We start from the raw sequence: 21673 nt of genomic DNA on the forward strand, positions 1-21673 counted from the left end.
CTACCGGCCGATCGAACATGATTGTTCAAATGGACTTTCAAACCGAACGAACAGCCCGTTCGATCGAACCTGCTGTCGATCGACCAGGCTATTCGATCCATTTACACTTGTTTGCATTTTCCGCATTACTTATCGTTATGCTGTCCAACTATTCAGGCTAACCCTACTCTCAGCGCTCCCTTCAATCCATAATCAATCACTGTGAGTATACTCGAACCCCTTTTTTTGCTTTAGCACTTTTGGGTGTTACATACGTTACTTATCAAAATCACAATCGAACACACTATTCAAACTATTTGAACGCTAACCGATTGCATGTATTACATGACTAAATGTATGCTTGTTGTTATGTTTACACGTGGAATGATGTCTACCTGCCTTAGCAACGTAGTACTATAGTTTAGACTCAGCACCCGTTCTCACGGGGGTTGTTAAGGACGATTACTTGCATGGATTACGGTGGTAATCATGTATTGTGAACTGTCTCGGACAGTCAACCCGCAGTCGTTGGTATCGATAGATCCATGTCGATAATTAACATGCAACATTTCCCTCTGTGTACGTGTTGGTTATGCGTAAACTATTCGAACTCTATATGCTATTATTAAACTTGTATGCTCACATTTACATTTTATGTATTGACTTTATTTTAACGTATGTGACTGGTGTTTAATATATTTGCTTGCTAGGGAAGTGAAGCTAGAATAAAGCTTTAGAGGCCCCCAACAAATAGTTGTCTGTCAGGAACAAGCAACTAGGGCATAGTTGTCTGTAGATCTTGTCAGGCTGGGTCTTAGAGGCATTGAACAATAATTATTTATGTTAAATCTGAGTTGTCGGAACAGAATTACTTGTTTTGATGTTATCTGTAATAATGTATTTGTTTATTCGGGATACGGTATGGGACGTATCTATAACTGGATTTTATGAATAGTTGTTGTGGAAACTTCTGAACAATCTGTTTCGCTCAGTGCCATGCCCCAATGATTCCGCCATCGGTTAGGGTGTGACAACAACTTATGTTTGTAATATTTTTAAAACTTATGAATGGATGAACATCATTTTAGTCATATAGATGTTTATTATAATTAAATGCAATGAAACTGAGACGCTTCCGCAATAGTCAGGGTGTGACAAGAGAATCATCAAAGCTGGTTTATGGCGACTGATCATGTTGTAACCATCGTGATTCAAGGATCCCGACAAACCAGAATAAGAACCCTCGTCACATTTGTGCCCTTTGTTTGGAGATTTAGCCATCTGATTGAGAATCTCAGTAAGGAATTTCTCATGTTTGGCCATGGAAGACCCAATGGTATCGATATCGAAATGGAGTTTAGCCTGACCATCAGTCATAGTTTTGATTTGCTCATCGTGTGCCAATGTGCAATGAAAGTATCAATGAACTGTAAATAGTGTAAACAATATAGCAGTAGCAGGGAATTTTATTGAAATCTGAAATTGGGGGATGGGTATAGATTCAGAATACAATCACAGAAGGGATCAAAATCGAAAGAGAAATAACTTTCACAATATTGACATACCCATGCACTACCTCATTCTCTCCTTACAAACTAATTCTATTATTCAATATAGCAGTAACAGGGAATTTTATTGAAATCTGAAATTGGGGGATGGGTATAGATTTAGAATACAATCACAAAAGGGATCAGAATCGAAAGAGAAACAACATTCACAATATTGACATACCCATGCACTACCTCATTCTCTCCTTACAAACTAATTCTATTATTCTCTGCTGATGTGGCATCAAACATGATAATCCTTGAAAAGAATTGGTGATGTGGTGTTTCTAAAAGTTTTCCTCTTTTCTTGTTGGCTATTGGCTTTTGGATTGTATGCATCATTGGGCCTGGTCGTGTACTTGATTTGGTGTCCATGTTACTTGGGCTCACAACAGAAACACAAAACAATCCGGGTTTTGAGTAAGTCACAAATTTTTCTTATACGTTAATCTACATAAATCATAATTTACACAATAACATAAATCATAAACTTCCTTTGAATTCATCGTAAGCATATTACCATACTATAAATTACCATCATGTTAGTGCTTTGGTGAGTTATACTCCAAGATTAGGGAGTTTACCAAAAAAATTTGTGAGTTTTCACTTTTAATCCAAATGTATTCATTTTTTACATTTTAACATCTTTTGTTTTATTTTGTTACTATTAACATAAATTTTCCATCTTTTGCAACTTAACCCCAGAACATTTTTATTTTCAACTTTGATCCCCGTATTTTTCATCTTTTGCAAAATTTTCATTTTATGTTTCGTTTTAATTTTGCGAGTGAACAAACCGCAACATGCGTATGTGTTTCAACATTTTTTCGTCTATTTTTTTATGTTTAATAGGACTGTCACAACTCGTCTATCTTTCCCTGTTTGATAGGTTCGTTGCAACGCGCGTGGTCTTAATTCTACTTAGTTATTCTTTTCTATTTTTACGTTTCAGTCTAATTTTTTCGCATTATCATGCCACAACGGGCATGCGTGATTCAACGATTTTATATATGCTTTTCGTTCGATGTTATTTTTTCCTTTTTATTTATTTTTTACGAGCTTTTTTTGGTGTTGTCGATCGCTGGTAGTTGTGTAGCATTAGTGCTATTTGGCACGGTTTATGCCCCGCCGCAATGCGGGGACTTAATTCTAGTTAATTTTCATTTTTAATAAAATACATAATAATACCGAACGAATTCTTACCGTGGTGTGTTGAATCCCCGGTTTGCATAAATCACGGTTAAAATTTTATCCAAAAGAAATCTTGATATCTTATCACACACATGGAACGTTATCATTTGACGAGAGGTATAGAATCACACAAACACAAACACAAACACACACAGCTTCATCCTCATTCTCCTTCCCTGTACAACCACACAGTTATCAACCGTATACACTTTCTTCTTCTTCTTCTTCTTCTTCTTCTTCTTCTTCTTCTTCCCTCCACACACGTATCCAATCCACCCACAAACACCGAAAACCCCAATTTCCAGAGGTAAAAATTTCATCTTCTCTTGTGGGTTTCAAATTTCATATATATTCTTGTTCTTATATCTGGGTATCTTGTAATACTAATTAAACTCAAAACCCTGTTGATATAATCTTGTATTGACTCACTTGTATAACCAGGGGTTCAAACTGTGTTAAATTGGTATAAAGAAAGTGTTGTTAGACATCGCAGATAAGGTGTTTGATAAAATGTCCCAGTGAGTTAAATTATAGAATTATGGCTTCTTTTGCTTCCTTAGTGGGTTTAGGAAGTACCTGCACTTGTTCTTCGGGTCAGTTAGAAGGTACCCGTTTATCGATTAGGAGAGTTTATTTTCCCAGGTGGAGGTATGTTTCGATTTGTAAATATTCGGTGGCTACTGAAATTATAGCTGATCAAGCGGCTTCTGTATCGCTTAATGCCGGCAATAAAAGTAGCGATGAGGATGCTGCTGATCTTTTACTTAAGCCGGCAAGACGGCCTGTGTTGAAACCACCCGAGTCTAAGATAGAACAAGGTTCGGGTGGTTCTGTATCCAAGGTAGGTGAACAAGAAGAGAGGAATAAGGTTATTGAGTCGTTGGGAGAGGTGTTAGAGAAAGCTGAGAAATTAGAGACTGTTAGGAACACAGAGATTGTGAGTAAAAAACCATCAACGTCAGCGTTACCGAATACAAACAATGGTAATCAGGTTAATTCGACAACTAACAGGAAAGCTAAAACGCTTAAAAGTGTGTGGCGAAAAGGGAATCCGATTGCAACGGTGGAAAAGGTTGTGAAAGAAGCTACAAAGGTCGAAAAGGGTCCAGATGAAAAGTCAAAACTGGAGGTTACTGGGAAAGTTGAAAGCCAACCCGTTGCTCAACTAAAACCACCTCAAAGAGTCCAACCACAACTACAATCGAAACCATCCGCTGCTCCTGTTAAACGAGCACCGATCTTGAAAGATTTAGGAGCTGCTCCGAAATCCGCTGTTACCGACGAAAACGATTCCGGTACAAAAACAAAAGAACGAAGTGGGCCGATTTTGATTGATAAATTTGCATCAAAGAGACCGGCAGTGGACCCGTTAATGGCTCAAGCCGTTTTAGCACCACCTAAGCCCGGAAAGATCCCGGCTCCCGGGAAATTCAAGGACGATTTCCGAAAGAAGAGCGGTGCAGTGGCCCGTAGGCCCAAAGCTAAAGACGACGACGAAATTCACGATGACGAGACATCAGAGCTTAACGTCTCAATCCCGGGTGCAAAAAAGGGACGAAAGTGGAGCAAGGCTAGTAGAAAAGCGGTTAGAATGCGGTTAGCGCGGGAGGCTGAACCGGTTAAGGTTGAACTCATGGAAGTCGATGAAGAAGGTATGTTGATTGATGAGTTGGCGTTTAATTTGGCGGTTAGTGAAGGTGAAATTCTTGGTCATCTTTATGCAAAGGGTATTAAGCCTGATGGGGTGCAGAAATTAGATAAAGAAATGGTGAAAATGGTTTGTGGTGAGTATGATGTGGAAGTTATCGATGCGGGTCCAATTAAGATAGAAGAATTGGCGAAAAAGAAAGAAGTATTAGATGAAGATGATCTTGATAATTTGCAAGATCGACCCCCTGTTCTCACAATCATGGGTCATGTCGATCATGGAAAAGTAAGCAGCTATATATATGAGCTTTTACCAAAAAAAAATGTGCTTTAAGTTTGCTTAAAGACTAATTTTGCTAATATGACTTTTTTTTTTAAATTTGGCAGACAACGCTTTTGGATTATATCCGGAAAAGCAAGGTACCAATGCTTCATTTCTGAAGCAAGAGATTATCTCTAAACTGAAATTTCAAAAGTGTACATTTGTTTTATCTTTTATTATTTTTATGTTTATCTTGTTTCCATGTTTAGTATAAGTTAGGGTTATGGGTTGTTTACTTCTCAGTTTTTGATTATTGATTATTGAAAAGAACACTTTGAACCTTTCGGATCGTTAAGCTTTTGATTTTAATCATTAAGTTATTTCTTGATGTAGTTATAGGTTAGTTTTTATTGAAAAATACAGTAGACTTGATAACAAAACATTTGACATGCATTGTAGTTGGATATGAACGTTTTACTATCTTCGTTTTACAGGTGGCAGCTTCTGAAGCAGGCGGAATCACACAAGGAATCGGGGCGTATAAGGTCCAAGTGCCTATTGATGGCACTTTACGACCATGTGTCTTCCTTGACACTCCTGGACATGAGGCTTTTGGTGCAATGAGAGCGCGTGGAGCTAGGGTTACAGATATTGCTATTATTGTAGTGGCTGCTGATGACGGTATACGGCCTCAAACAATCGAGGCCATAGCCCATGCCAAGTCAGCCGGCGTGCCAATTATTATCGCCATTAATAAGGTATAATAGTTGTGCTTAAATAGTTAAATGGCCTCTATTGTCATGAACTCATGTTGCCTAAATATTTTGATCTCAATATATTATTTAATATCTATAGATAGATAAGGAGGGAGCATCGGATAGAATCATGCAAGTTATGCAGGAGCTTTCCTCAAATGGTTGCCAACCGGAAGATTGGGGTGGTGATGTACCTATGGTTCAGGTGCACCAGAAAAGCCCTTACTTTCTATCATTATAACATTAACATTTGTTTATACGTATCGATTAATAGTTATAACCGGTTACAGATCAGTGCCCTTACTGGTATGAATGTTGATGATTTGTTGGAAACCGCCATGCTTGTTGCAGAGGTAAACTTATTTATTGCATGTACAGTTTTTTTCCTTTTTTCTTTATTTTTTGGTACAATTATTAACTTTTTTATACTCAACTAGTTCGAAACGTAGATAAAATAAGCAAATCGCGAGAGTTAAAGTTGTTTGATATTTTAGTTTAGGGGTCAAACATGGCATTATAAAAGTTGAGGGGCTAAACATGTCATTATTGAAGTTGAGGGGCTAAAGTTGTTTTAGTTAAGGGGCTAAACCTGTCATTACCAAAGTTGAGGGGATAAACATGTCATTATTAAAGGGGAGGGGCTAAAGTTGATTAATGACAAAGTTGAGAGGCCAAAGTTGATTGATGTGACAACGGACAAATTAGCATATCTATAGTATATATAATTACGCATATTAACTAGTTTTGAAATTGTAATTTCTGTTATTTTTTTTTTTATTATTTAGCTGCAAGAATTGAAGGCAAATCCTGATAGAAATGCAAAGGGTACCGTAATTGAAGCAGGTCTGGATAAATCAAAAGGACCCGTAGCTACTTTTATCGTGCAAAATGGGACACTTAAAAAAGGGGATGTAATCGTCTGTGGTGAAGCTTTTGGAAAGGTTGGTAAATACATCTTAATGTTAAATATTTAACCAAGATCAAGATTAAGTTCATATTTTTTGATCCCTACAGGTCCGAGCTTTATTTGATGATGCTGGAAAGCGTGTTGATGTTGCTGGACCGTCAATACCAGTACAGGTAAAAACTGTAAAATTTTCCTTTTTGTGTCCACTACGGCCCGTGCTAAAAATAACTCAAAACCTATCTGACCCGTTTCAACCTAAATCAATTTGACTGTTAAGGCTCAAGCCCTTTGACTGTTCAAAAATGACCTGTTTTGACCCGTAAAAAATGGCACATTTTAATAAACTCTTGTGATCCGAATCTGTCTGACCCATTTCAACCTGTAAAAAATTGGCACGTTTTGGTAAATTCTTTTGACCCGAACATGTTTCATCCGTTCAGTAAATGGACCATTTCAACCAAAAAAAAACCTGTTTGATCCGTTTCATCCGAAACCTGTTTGACGCATTAAGCAATGTACCGTTTCAACCCGATTCCAACTGACTCGTTTCTACCCGACCCATTTGACCCGTTCAGAAACTGACCCATTTCAATCTGAACACTTTTGACCTGTACTAAAACTGTATACTTTGCAGGTAATTGGATTAAACAATGTCCCATTAGCTGGTGATGAATTTGAGGTGGTTGACTCACTTGACATTGCACGTGAGAGGGCGGAGGAACGCGCAATATCGTTACGAGATGAACGTATAATAGCCAAGGCTGGAGACGGTAAAATTACGCTTTCGTCCTTCGCTTCTGCTGTTACAACAGGCAAGAATTCCGGATTAGATCTACACCAGCTGAACATTATTTTGAAGGTCGACCTTCAGGTATGCACTACGTTTTGTCCTTTGTACGCGATTATGTTCTATTGAACACGTTTAAATATTGTTATTCTTAATTAGGGATCAATTGAAGCTGTGAAACAAGCCTTACAAAAGCTCCCACAAGATAATGTCACTTTGAAATTCATTTTACAAGCAACGGGTGACGTAAGCACTAGTGATGTTGATCTTGCAGTCGCGAGTAAAGCCGTTATTTTCGGGTTTAATGTCAAAGCGTCTGCTTCTGTTAAAAGCTATGCTGACAATAAGGGCGTTGAAATACGGAACTATAAAGTTATATACGATCTTCTTGATGATGTGCGAGCCGCAATGGAGGGACTACTAGACCCTGTTGAGGTATGTTCAAAATCCATAATTTTAACAATGACGTTATTAACGGGTCAAAATTGTGACATCTGGTTATAGCTATAAGGTTAGCGTGGATCTTTGAATTATTTTGTACTTTTTAGTAAAAAAAACTTTTGGTACCTTGCAGGATCAAGTGCCGATTGGTTCGGCAGACGTTCGGGCGGTGTTTAGCAGCGGCAGTGGGCGGATTGCCGGATGCATGGTGACTGAGGGAAAAGTAACAAAAGATTGCGGAGTTAGGGTTCAGAGGAAAGGAAAAACACTTTTTGTTGGTGTTCTTGATTCTTTGAGACGGATCAAGGAAGATGTTAAAGAGGTATGTATCTTAACCTACATCCACGATCCGGGTGACAAAACGGGCGGGTCACACAGATTGGACAACGGGTCAGGCCTGCCGCCCCACAAACACCTCTTTACTCATTTCTAAAATACTACTAGTTTTTTTACCCGCCGTGCGTTGTGTACGCGAAATGATAACGTATAGACTACAATCGACCAGACTCGTTTCCGAACTAAATTTATGTCGAAACGAATGATAACTCAAATTGATGCTGTCGAATCAAAACGTATTACATTTGACCCGATTTGTTTTCAAACAAATTTACGTCAAAACATAGTCCAACTCAAAACGTACATAAAAAAAAAAAAAAAAACATTTTATAGCTGACCCGACTCATTTTCAAACAAAAATTACGTTACAACGTAGACGAACTCGAATTTATACCGACACGGCCATAAAAATAGAAGCGCAAGAAAATAGTTTAGGGTAAGCTCGAAACTTTAGAAACTAGAGGGGTCAAAGTGACATTTACAAAGTTAGAGGGTTACCTTTGACATTATAGCAAAGTTTGGGGATAGAATGGGTTACATGGCAAAAAGTTTGAAGGTTAAAGAGAAGTTAGAAAGTATGGGGCCTTTTTGTCAAGTTGGAATTTGAGGGGTGAATTTTGTCAATTTAGAAAAGTTGGGGTGATTTTTGTCGAATCAGAAAGGTGGTCGTCGCCGACCTTTTGATTTAAGATTATATATAATAAATATGATCACAAAAACTGTATAAAATCTTTTTATCTTTTTTGTTGAACAGGTAAACGCGGGACTAGAGTGTGGTATCGGGGTTGATGACTTTAATGAATGGGAGGAAGGTGATGTAATCGAAGCTTTTAATTCCATTCAGAAAAGGCGAACACTCGAAGAAGCATCGAGTACCATGACAGCAGCATTTAAAGAAGCTGGAATCGCGATGTAATAAAAAATACCAAAATAGAACAGAAATCTTAAATCTTCATCCTATGTTTTGTGACAGAAGTCCCATACAAGATTCTCAACAATCCAACATGTTAGCATCAGACATATGACACAAGTCCCATTTTGGATGCGAATTAGAAGAAGGTTTGTCTACTCTACTACGTTGTACATAGAAAGAGAACTCGGGGTTGTAAAGAGGGACAAAATGAACGTAGCTTCGGTAGGCGGAAGTTGTAGGGAAAAAAGATTTTGATAGCTGAAAGTTGATGCATCATGTTTTGTTGATCATACATTTTGTTCTTTGTATTTGCTCTTTTTTGTCACTTGGATGGAGGTTTGGAACCTTATTCTTTTAGCAGTGAATACATTTGTGGCATCCAATCCAAATATTTGATATACATATCTATATCTATACATATTATAGATATACATACCTACCTATATGTATCATATGATCAAGCCTTCCACTCAAGGGCATTTCCTTCAGCAACTCTTTGAAAGGAAGCTGCGAGGTCACTCAATTCATAGTTCTAATTAATCATTAGCTTTGCCAATGAGGTAGTGATGGAGTGGTTGAGGAAAGATTTGGTGTTCCTTGTGACCCAGGTTCGACTCGCACTTTCCCCATTATTTTCTGCGACATTCAGGTGAAAGACGAATATGGGTGGCGAGGTCGGGTTTCCGCGCATCTGGGAGAGCCAAGGGGTTGGCGAGGGTCGAGAAGTTGACCTTGGCCACAGCGCCCGGTGTCACGGTAGTTGGCACGTCGTCCCTTGCCAAAAGTTGATAATTAGCTTTGATAATATAAGTTATTCTTCAATAGTACAAAAGTCAACGTAAACCATTGAATCTATACCTTATAATAAAACAAAACAAACTTATGCCATTTGTCCTATTCTTAAAAAGCTTATTGCTACGTGTCATCTGATTGTATGTCTGATTTTTCTTTTGAGCGGCAATGTATTAGAGGTCTTTTGGCATCCCGCTTTTCACTTTCAATTGACAAACTAATATTTTTCTAAATCTATACGCATATATCAGTTTCCATCCTTCTCTCATATTATCTCAAATAATCCTACCAGAGATCCGAATTCCATCTTTCTCTATGATCATCTTTCAAAATATGAATGAGTTTCCATATTTAAGGATCATTGGTTGCATAAACCCAAGATCTATAAATCCATACGTATTCAGTTGTTTCTTCACATCGATTCGGTTGTTAATCGATTTATCAATCATCCTCTGTTTCTTCACATCGATTTGGCTGTCAATCGATTTGTCAAGCATTATTTAAGGTACGATTCTTTAATCTGTATGCATATTTCTCTGGTCGTTGACATCTATGTTGTTATCAATCATTATCTGTGTTCGTTATCAATTCTTCTGATATGTATGCAGGTCTTATAATTTCTATTGAATTGTATAAGCAAACATATGAATCTTGTGTTAAGCTTCTGATGTTGTATCAATTTTTAGGGCTTTTTATGAATCTGTTTTTGTATCAATCTCTGATTTTGTATCGATTTCCACTGAATAACATAAGTAAACATATGAATCTTTTGTGAAGCTTCTGATTTGTATCAATTTTTAGGGCTCTTATATTAGGGTTTTCTTATCTTGACTTATTCGACTGAATGATATAAGTAAACATATGAATCTGTTGTGAAGCTTCTTATTTTGTATTAAATTTTAGGGCTTTTATTTGTAGGCTTTTTATCTTGACTTATAAGACTAAATGATTGGTAGCTAACTTAATGTTTTATGTGATTTGTAGATTGAGTGATGTAAATCAATGTGATTGTTTACTTAATATGCTATAGTTCTATATATTGTGAGCGAATTTATTTGGCCTTTATTTCTGACATTCAAATCTGAGCATTAGACACTCTGTTTATGTGATATGTAAGGGATTGTTTTATGTGATTTGTTAAATATGTTATTCGTAGCCAACTGTTCAGATTTATAAGTCTTATAAATATAAACATGTTGGAAATTGCTTTTAGATCTTTTTCAGTAATTAAATCCATTTTCTGCTGTTATATTATATTGACTCAAGTGGTTGTCCGGTTCTATTTGACTCATTTATTATTCGCTCTTTGATATACCAACCAACCTTTTAATAACAAAGTTTAAAGTAAAAGAAAAGGAAGTTGCTTTTACTTGGTCACTTCCCTTCTCTCATAATAAATCTATAGACGTCCACATAGTGTAAGATTTAGTATATTAAATGTTTATATCACTGTTACTTATTGATTGCATTAGATACATGTTTGGAAAATTACTAAACAGTTTTATTCTATGGTTTATAGAGTCATGGCTCCAGCGTTTGTGAAGGTCATTTATGATGCTTCACCGTCATGTCTGGTAAATTTTTTATTTAAATTTATTCTTATTTGTGTTATATTTAGAAAATTGTTTCATTAAATATTACAGTCGTTGCCGCCGTTTTACAATGATGGCGCTGGAAACTTAGGCTATCCTGTTGGGCCTGTGATGTTGAGAACAAGTTCTCAGCTCTGGCATGTTTACATCAAAGTGACGATTAGTGGGTCCTTACTTACCGATTTGTAAGTTAGTCGTAATCTAACAAAAGTTGATTTTACTGATTATTTTTAATTGTGAATATTGTCAGTTAGATTGTCATTTATACGTATTTTTTTAAAATGTGACGTAGCGTTTCCCACAACATTTTGTTGAGAATGTGCCGTTACTTGATGTTCAAGCGATGACCGTTCAGACTATGAATGGTGTTTCTATAGTTTTGGAAATGCGTTCCGAGCGTGCACATGGAGAACCAAGGTATGCTTTTAGAGGCTGGGAGAGATTTATGCGTGAAGTTGGTTTGGTTAGTGGTCGTGCGTATTTGCTGCGTTATGAAAGGAACAATGGAGTTTTGGTTATTTCGAAGGTCATATAACCATTTTTTCAAAACCGAGACAAGTGAAGATGAAGTATCATCCTTTTTTTTTTTTCCAAACTACTATGTTTTTAGGTTATTTTCTACTAGGTACTACGTTTTGAAGGATGTCACTTTATGTTTTCAACACGATAACGGTTGTTTGAGTATGAATAGACAATGTTTTTTGTTTTTAATTTTCACGTGTTTGATTTGAAATGCAATTGTTTTTATTGGTTGTTTACCATGTTATAATCACCTTTCATATTGTTGATGTTTGCCTTATATATATTTATAATGTATAATGTATAGATGCATCCCATATACAATTGTAAATGTACTATGTTTTTAGTTATTTTCTACTTGGTACTACGTTTTAAAGGATGTCACCTTTGTTAACAGTTGTTTGATTATGAGTAGACAAGTTTTTTTCTGTTTACCATGTTATAACTAGATGTTATTGCTTTCACTACAACATTCCTTTCACCTTCAGACAAAAAGATTCCTTTTGCGTTTCAAAGGAGGCAATTTCCGATAGCTGTGTGTTTTGCGATGACTATCAACAGAAGTCAAGGGCAGTCGCTATCAAGGGTTGGTCTGTACTTGAGACAACCTGTTTTTACGCATGGTCAGTTGTATGTGGCTTTATCAAGGGTAAAAACCAGAGACGGAGTCAAATTGCTTATATTAGACAAGGACGGCAAACGTACCGATAAAACATCAAATGTCGTTTATAAGGAAGTGTTTAACAAATTGTGAACTTTGTCTTCTTTGTTTGTTTTCAATTACGTGTAATGTTGATAAAGATGTTTGTAGTTCAACGTTTATTTAACTAAAATGTTTACTTAGATGGTGTTGAATAATATTAATTATTGTTGGTCCACCCGTGTAACACACGGGTACTTAGACTAGTATGATTATATATGTTTATGAGTAAACTTCCGTTTTGCTCCTTATGGTTTGGTCACTTTAATGATTTTGCCTAGGGCTGTTCATGAGCCGAGCCGAGCCAGGGTAAGCTCGGGCTCGGCTCGATTCTAAACCGAGCTGGCTCAGCTCGGCTCAGATTTGAAACCGAGCTGAAAATCTAAGCTCGGGCTCGGCTTGGTTTTAAACCGAGCTGGCTCGGCTCGGCTTGGTTTGGCTCGATTTTAAAAGAAAATATATAATATATAGCTCTCAAAATTCAGTACCGAAAATATTATTCAATACTTCAAAAACATATTCAAAATAAGTTTATCTTAATACATTACAAGCCAAAATCATTTTCAACAACAAAAAATAAGTTTTAAATTTCAATGAAATACAATATTAGTTCATTAGCAAGGTAATTAAGATTCAAATATGCCATGGATATCAAATTACAAGCATAAATACATATAAATAATAACAAGTTTTTTTGTAATATATTATAATGTATATAAAAATAAATATATTATAGAGAAAATAATCCGAACTAAGCCGGGCTGAGCTACAAACCGAGCCAAACCGAGCCAATTCGGCTCGCTACGAGCCGAGCCGAGCTGGCTCACTTTCTAACCGAGCGGAGCTGGCTCGGCTCACTTTCAAACCGAGCCATATCGAGCGAGCTTTTTCCGAGCTAAATCCGAGCGAGCTTCGAGCGAGCTCCGAGCTCCAAGCTTTTTGGACAGCCCTAATTTTGCCCCAAACCTTTAAAAATAGCCAGTTTACTCCCTGATCTATGAAGCCCTTCATGGTTTCACTCCCCGCCTCATACTAGTCTAAAACGTCGCCGGAGATGGAGTCCTTGGTTCGAAACCCTAGGCGGCGTCAATGTCGAAACCCTAGGCGGCCGTCACCGTCGAAACAATGACGGCTGCCGTCACCGTCGAAACAATGACGACTGCCGTCACCGTCGAAACAGAGATGGTTGTCGTTACCTATGGTCGGATCGAAACCCAAAGAAGCTTGAGGGGAACATTTCGCCAATGGAGATAATGAAAAGAGTAAGAGGGTTTCTTGTTTCGTTTCCTTTACAGTTCATGTGCTATGAAGATTGCAATCTTCAGTGAGGCCAAGTTCTATGCATCTCGTCAGGTCTTTTATTAGGTGAGTGTGCCTTTCGATTAGGAAGAAATGTACATGAATCATGTAGTCTTTACAAAGTCATAGTAATTGTAATTTATATTTCTATTTTTCATTTTGTGTTATCAGTGTAGATCATTGATTTTGGGTTGAAATAAGTGTAAATTGTAAAACTCATTTGTTGGCACAACTAAAGAATAAAAGCAGTTGGTGTACTCATAGGGGTGCAAACGAGCCGAGCCGAGCCCGAGCTCGGCCAGGCTCGAGCTCGAGCTCGATTAACTTATGAGAGCTCGGGCTTGAGCTCGGCTCGGTTCGAGCTTTATTTTCAAAGCTCGAGCTCGACTCGTTTATATTTTATCAAGCTCGAGCTCGGCTCGGGCTCGGCTCGTTTATTATCTATTAATTAGTATATTAAATAAAAATAATATAAATAATAGACTATTTAGGCTTGCGAGCTCGATGAGTAAAGCTCGGGCTCGGGCTCGTTTACTTAATAAGCTTATTTTTAGGTTCGAGGTCGGCTTGTAAACAAGTTTAAATAAGCTCGGCTCGACTTGGCTCGTTTACACTAAGGCTCGATAAGGCTCGACGAGCCTAACGAGCTTCACATGTGAGGCTCGAGCTCGGGCTCGATAAAGAAACGAGCTTTGTTTTGAGGCTCAAGCTCGGCTCGGGCTCGATAAGGCTCGGCTCATTTCGAGCTTTTTCTCGAGCCGATCTCGAGTAGCTCGCGAGCCGCTCGGCTCGTTTGCACCCCTAGGTGTACATATATGTTAGATCTTGATGTCCGGTATCTTTTTTCCTCTTGTATTAGTAATAAGAAGGCACAATTGATATGGAATGTTTTATAGTAGTGTGTGAAGATTTCGATTGGTGTTTGCGATAAGAAGATTCAAATCTGTTTTAATCATCCTGCAGGGCTGATGGTGGCTGGGTAGGGTTGAGAGAGAAGAGAAAGTGCACAGAGGGTGGAGAGAGAGAGAAGAGATGATGTTTTGTTATTTTTTATTATTATATATAATATAATCTTTTATTTGTAGTTTTACTAAAATACCTTTTGAAGTTACTAAAATACCCTTTCAGTTAATAAACAATTTGGATGGAGTTAGAGGCGGGGAGTGAAATCATGAAAGGTTTCATAGATCAGGGAGTAAACTGGCTATTTTTAAAGGTTTTGGGCAAAACTATTAAAGTGACCAAATCACAAGGAGTAAAACGGAAGTTTACTCTATGTTTATTGTAATATGATTTTTTTTTTTTTTTGCAAAAAGACTTTCATTAACAAACTACCAAACCCGAAGACCGGGCCGGCAAAAACAAACAACAAACTTACACAATTACAAATTTCGACTGAAAAGCAGACCTATGCTTGAGCCAAAAATAACCCATGGATCTTAACTCACTGAAAACATCTTCCACATTCGCCCGAGAGCCTGAAAAAACCACTTTATTTCTCACCAACCAAATGCACCAACATGCGATGATGATAATGCCTTGGAGAATCTTCGATTCCGAAGACCCCAACCTACTGAACTTATGAATTTCCAAAAGGTCCTTTATCGAAAACCCGAAGATTGTTGGAATACGACACCATCTACTAACCTTTTGCCAAATCAAATCCGCAAATCGGCACGACATGAAAAGATGGATCACAGACTCATCTTCGCAGCCGCAAAGAAGGCAGGCCCCAACTTGGTTGACAATACCCCTAGAGAATAACGCGTCATATGTCGGAGTACGATTCAACTCTAATCTCCAAGCAAAAATATTACACTTAACTGGGACCCATTTGCACCGATCAAACACAAAAGCATTTGGGTCGCATCTACCACGAACAAGGATATCCTTTGCCGATTTCACCGAAAAAATGCCCGTTGCATCATCCATCCATTTCCATTTATCTCTACCGACACCAAGAGCAAACGAAGACAACATACCCGAGATCAAAGCCAGCTCCTGAACCTCCGAAGCCGTATCCAGCTCATGTTTCCATAGCCACGAATCGCCTCCGGTCAAACGATCACTCACCGAACAATTTTTAACTACTTCCAGCCGAAAGAGACACGGAAACATCTCTTTAAATGGAGTCTCGGAAAACAATGGATCCAACCAGAAAAAGATATCCGTGCCCAAAACGACCTCTCCTTTGAAGAAGCTGCGTAAGGGTTTGTTCTCCACTAACAGTTTGCTAATAATGTTGCAAATATTGGCCCAAACTCCCCTGATAGCTTTGTTACAAGGTAAAAAGCCCATTCCGACCGCCCCGAGTGGATAACATTGACGAATTTGACCCATAGGCTTTCGGGTTCGTTTTTAAACCTCCATCCCCACTTACTAAGCAAAGCCAGATTAACGTCCATTAATTTACTCAACCCCAAACCTCCAGCTTTCTTTGGCAAAGAAACCCTATCCCACGCCACCCAATGAGTTTTCCTAACATTGTTCGAGCCGCCCCATAAGAACTTTTTTATAATGCTTTCCAAGTCTTTGATCACCTTCACAGGTGCTTTGTATAGGACCTGAAGTAAGTAGGCAAGATTTCGAGAACCGGCCGAATTAAAGTAACCCTTCCTCCTATAGATAACAACGCTGCCTTCCAAAGAGATAGACGTTTTTAAAAAATTTCATAAACCGGTCTCCAATTGTTGATACGATTCATATTGGCACCGACCGTCAAGCCTAAATATTTAAATGGGATAGAATCAACCTTACACCCAATCCAGTTCGCCATCTCCTCGACCTCCTCGATCATAACTCTAATACCGAAAATACTAGACTTGCTAAGATTGATCTTAAGACCCGAGCACACATGGAAACACCGCATGATCCTAATAACATTAGTAATATTCTTTTTGTTCCAATCCCCCATAATCATAGCATCATCAGCAAAGAATAAATGAGAAACACTAACGTCGATTTCAGGAAGATGATACCTTGAAAAACTTTGACCTCGCAAGCCTTATTAAATAAACATGAGAGCGCCTCCATAACCACTACAAAGAGAAATGGAGAAATCGGATCTCATTGTCTCATTCCTTTACTACATCCGAACTCAAAAGTGGGCAAACCATTCACCAAAACGGACGCCCTGGCCGAAGCCAGAATGCCCGAAATCCAGCCACACCACTTCTCCCCAAAGCCCATTTGATGAAGAATATCCAAAACAAAGCCCCAGTTCACGTTGTCGTATGCTTTCTCGAAATCGACTTTGAGAAAGAAAACCTGTTTCTTATTTTTTCTGGCCCATGAATGCAGCTCATTAATGATCAGCGGCCCATCCAAAATGAATCTACCCCCGAGGAAAGCCGATTGAGAATTGGAAACTTCCTCATTGAGAACCGGTTTCAACCTATTCGCTAGAACTTTGGACACCACTTTGTTGATAACTCCAACCAGACTGATGGGTCGATAATCACTCAACCCCAAAGGATCTCTAATCTTAGGAATTAGAGCAATAAACGCCGACCCACACCCCTTACTTAACTTTCCAGTCGCAAAAAAGGCATCCATAATGTTATAGAAATCGGTCTCAAATAGATCCCAAAAGTGGGTAAAAAAATCTAAAGTTAAAGCCATCGGGACCAGGAGCCCGATCTTTACTGCACTCGAAAACCGCATCTTTAATCTCCTCCTTAGAAAATCAAACCTCTAAGCTGGCCGCAGCAGACGAGGAAATTTGCTTCAAACGAGAACAAACCAGTTGAGACCGACTAACGGACTCCTCCACAAATTTGTCTCTGAAAAAAACGAAAGACTTCCTTTTTCACTAGGGACGATTTGGAAGTCCAAACCCCATTCACTTCAAGGCCATGGATCGTGTTACTCGCTTTCCTGTTGTTGATCATCGCGTGGAAGAACTTAGAATTTTCATCTACTTCTTTCGCCCATTTGACACGGGATCTCTGTCTTAGATCCATAACTTTGGACTCTTCCGCCTCACGAATAATTTTTTTGTTCTCATAAAATATCCATTCCTCTTCCTCGGAAAAAGCTCTATGATCGAGAATAGCTTCTAAGGCCTCGTATTCAGCTTTAGCGGCCTCCACCTCCTCTCCTTCCTTACGAATCATAACATTTTTCCAAATTCTCAGGCGATCCCTTAAGAAGCTTAGCTTTTTAATGAAAGATACGTCAGGGTTATTATCGACCGAAACAAACTCACTAACAGCCTTTGTCACGACCTCGTCAATGTCACACCCCTTTCTTAGGCGGAAGCACGAGGTGTGATCATGAAAGGTTCTCATTGCATACGAAAGGTAAACATACTACATGCTCGTAAAAATAACTTCAAATACCGATAACATTACATGACTGAAAACATAGTTTAAGTTGGAGTTTACATCACATCATAAAACGTTGTCTGAAAAGTCTACAACATTATTCGAAGACAAACATAAACAACATCCAGAGCAAGAGTATGACTGCGTGCACATCCACTTTAGTTACCTGAAATACATGTGAGTTTTTGGAAAATCGTCAACATAATGTTGGTATGAATTCATGCAGTTTTTGTATTGAATGTTTGTATACTTTGTATGAAAACATGGTATGTATCTTGTATAAATCAAGTATTCTTGTATGTATCGAGTTTGTTAATGGATTGCAAGGCCATTAACATGTGACACGACATAGGAAGCATCCAAACCATAGGCATTTTTCTAGTTGTCGATTCACGACTGAGACACAAAAGCACTACGTGGTACTAGTTATCACCAAGAGTGTGGCTGCCCGAAAACCCATTAGATCTAACCTTTTGTTCTGCGGTCTTAGTATGTACACGATTAATGGTGCTTCTGGTACCCTATTCGTGACACGATTTCAAGTATCATTCTCTAGTTCTTGTATCCATCATAACATAACACATGTATTTTCCCCAAGTTTAAAAAGTATGTAAAAGTTTAAAAGTGGGGACACAACTCACTTTTCTGTAATCATTTAGTAACATGTACTTCACCCCCGAAGTTATAAAACTGAAAACAGTTAAAAGAAAAAGGGGGAGCACGAACTCACAACTTTGCGTTCCTGCGTCGTAAACTTCACCGGATTTGCTTATTCAGCGTCGTGACCTAAACGTGTTTTATTAACTTTAGTCACTAGACTTGTATCGCACAAGTACAAGTCACCATCTTTTATGTATGTGTTATTGTGTTAAAAATAATTTATATTTTTAACTATGTATCTTACTTGTATTATTTTCTCAAAAATAAATATAAGTATTTTGTATTTTTCACCCGAATTATGTATTTTGCCCAAAACCTCATTTCATGTTCATAACTTGTCCAAGTTACGTAATCTTTTAAGAAATATATTTTCATAAACATATTCTCTTGTATTTGTCTATGCATGTCGTATGTGTATTTTTGTATTTCTACTCCTTGGGAGTACTTAGTGTATTTTCAAGTCCTAATACACTATCACGTATAATACATACTACATACACTTAGCACAAAATTTGGTGATCAATAAATATATATATTTTTCTCAAAAATATACATACTTAATATCAATTTTTATCTTGAAGAAATCATCATTTCTTAACTTGACGTTTACACAAAAAATTAGGGAAACCTTGGTAAATATTTTTAGGTACATTTTTAGGGAATAAGTTTCACCGAAACTTATATTTTTCTAAGTGTCAAAATTCTATAGAAATTTTGACATAGTTTCCCCTAAAAATGGAGGTTTCCCATGTTTTCAAAACATGTGTTTATTTTCTTTTAAATCATCATCAATCATCAACAACTCATTCGACACTTACGGAGTGCTAAAATCAAGTAGATTGCACTACATCATGAACTTGTAGTCTTGTAAAAACTTGTAGTAACCTACCATGTCATTTAGTAGGTTTAGTTACCCTTTTAAAGTGTGTTTGTTCCTTTAAAAATCTCATTCCTAAAGAAACTAAGTGTCTACAACTTGTAATCACATTTTATAAAAATGTTTATTCATAACATCTTCTTGTTTCTCTAGTGTTTTTACACTTATTTCATCACCAAAATAGTGTAAGTTTAGTAAAAACCATGATCTTTCAAAAATCATATTTTGAACTTGGTTTTCTTGGAAAATCATTCATAAATCTTGGATCTATGAGTTTACTAGCTCACTTTGTTTATTACTTTTCAAGAAATCATTTTGTTTTCAAGTTCATGTCTATGTATGAGGATGATCTTCTTGTGTTAACACATAATCATCCTCTAACTTGCTAGATCATGTGTTTAATCACAATCTAGCAAGCTCTATTGTAGTGATCAACATCAATATCTTTAGTAATCAACAGAAATCATCATACATATACTAAACAACACCATTTTAACAAGATTTCATCATATGAAAGCTTTATGTTCATGTTTCATGTGTATGTCTTTTAATGTTCTAGTGATTCTCAACATAATATGTCTTTTAACCAAGCAAAAATGGAAGTAAACAAGGGTTATGAGAGATCTTACTACTAGCTTTAAGCTAGGGAAGATCACTAGTTGTTGGTGAAGACAAAAGTGATGGATAAAAGCTAACGAAATAGGTCCTTGATGATTCGCAAGCTCCAAGCTCCGTTAGTGACCTTCTCACACCTCAAGACAACCTTGGAATGCTTGAACTTGAAATGAAAAATGGTGGTGTGTGGGGAGGAGGTGTCGGCCGAGAGTAGAAGGGAGGGAGAGAGAGATGTGGTGTTGAAGAAGATGGGTGATTATGGTCCATTATATAACCTCTAAACCCTTTTATCCAATGGGTAGTATGTTTCAAGAAGTACACACATATCTTACACAAGATTATGGAAGGATTTAAGGGGATTTAGAAAGATTTCATAAATCTTGAGTGTGGGGCCACTTGGGCCGTAAACTATGAGGGGGAAGGGGGTTAATTGTAAGTTAGATGGTAAGTAGGTTAATTAGTGGGGTGTTAAGTGTAAAGTCTAGTGTTTTATGTGTATCTTGCATTATCTAATATGTTAGGGTGTTCGGGGACCATAACTAGCCAAGAAATAATTAAACAATGCTTCTAGCAATATTTTGGTGTTCCGGGTAATGTCAGGTTGTTTGGTTAGATACCGGTTCGTTAAAGTGCTAAATTACACCGTTTAGTGTCCTTTAAGCATCCTTTTGTGCCCCTTTCAATTCCCGACACTTAGGAAAGTATTCAGGACCATTTAGTCATGTTTTTGCATGGTACAATCTTGTTATAATGCTGAATTTTGCTGAAATATATAAAATTCAGCATTTAATGTGTATTTCGGGTGCTTTTCAGTGCGTATATTAGCTTTCGGAAAGTCTATATGTTAACCCTTGTATGTACTCTTGGGTTTTAATGTATTCTTGTCGTTGGACCTACACCTAGGCCCCAATTCTATTGTCTGACTGCTTTCTGCAGAATTGTTGACACAATGTGTCTTACCGGTGAGTTTACTAGTATTTCTGACGCAACGCTATCATTAATGCAATAAGCAATATTTTGTAGTATAAAACGTGCATGAATTCACTTGTATAGTATGTAATCAGACAATGTTGACATTTAAGCACATAATTGCAGTCATTAAATAATATTTGAAGTGTACAGAAATTACCGATTGGGTGTCAGTTGTCACAGTCAAAGCCCGGTTTACCGAACCAGGAGTTAAAAAACGAAAAGGACGCGACCCGAAGTTCTTAGACCGACACGCCAGAAGAATGGGATTATGATCGGACCAAAGCCTTGGTAGAACCCGACAACATGCCGCCGGCCACGAGTTAAAGAATTCAGAATTTACTAAGAAACTGTCGAGTTTACTACATTTATTGCCATTATCAGAGCAGAACGTGAACTTCCTGCCACTGATGCCATATTCAATCAACCCCGAATCGAATATAAACTCGTTAAAATTGTTAGCACAATTCTGTTTAAATGAGCAGTTTCTTTTCTTCTCTCTAAACCGAACCGCGTTAAAATCACCCATAATGACCCATAATCCTTTATTTGAGACAATA

The 21673-nt window shown here is 37.6% G+C and overlaps 3 protein-coding genes across 4 annotated transcripts; 2 read left to right on the plus strand and 1 right to left on the minus strand.

The window, feature by feature from the left end:
- The first annotated feature begins 2825 nt into the window (after positions 1-2825).
- Positions 2826-9167, plus strand: LOC110912654 (translation initiation factor IF-2, chloroplastic). 2 transcript variants are annotated; one of them, XM_022157422.2, is made up of 12 exons: positions 2830-3024; positions 3159-4650; positions 4752-4784; positions 5121-5384; positions 5482-5586; positions 5672-5734; positions 6167-6322; positions 6396-6461; positions 6923-7159; positions 7235-7510; positions 7650-7838; positions 8607-9167. In XM_022157422.2, exons 2-12 carry the CDS (start codon positions 3256-3258, stop codon positions 8766-8768), a joined length of 2946 nt encoding a protein of 981 aa, XP_022013114.1. In that variant the 5' UTR covers positions 2830-3024; positions 3159-3255; the 3' UTR covers positions 8769-9167. The 2 variants fall into 2 exon arrangements, with proteins under 2 accessions (XP_035839586.1, XP_022013114.1); XM_035983693.1 differs by having other exon boundaries at positions 2826-4650.
- Positions 9168-11080: 1913 nt separating this feature from the next.
- On the plus strand, positions 11081-12422 carry LOC118487542 (ATP-dependent DNA helicase PIF1-like). The gene is made up of 5 exons (XM_035984483.1): positions 11081-11131; positions 11201-11290; positions 11442-11566; positions 12016-12029; positions 12118-12422. The coding sequence occupies exons 1-5, from the start codon at positions 11081-11083 to the stop codon at positions 12420-12422; spliced, it is 585 nt and encodes a 194-aa protein (XP_035840376.1).
- A 2619-nt stretch (positions 12423-15041) lies between these two features.
- On the minus strand, positions 15042-15785 carry LOC110914341. Its single transcript, XM_022159141.1, has one exon. It carries the CDS (start codon positions 15783-15785, stop codon positions 15042-15044), a length of 744 nt encoding a protein of 247 aa, XP_022014833.1.
- Between the last annotated feature and the right edge of the window lie 5888 nt (positions 15786-21673).

Source organism: Helianthus annuus, chromosome 15, assembly GCF_002127325.2.
Source record: "Helianthus annuus cultivar XRQ/B chromosome 15, HanXRQr2.0-SUNRISE, whole genome shotgun sequence".
In the NCBI taxonomy this organism is placed as follows: domain Eukaryota; kingdom Viridiplantae; phylum Streptophyta; class Magnoliopsida; order Asterales; family Asteraceae; genus Helianthus; species Helianthus annuus.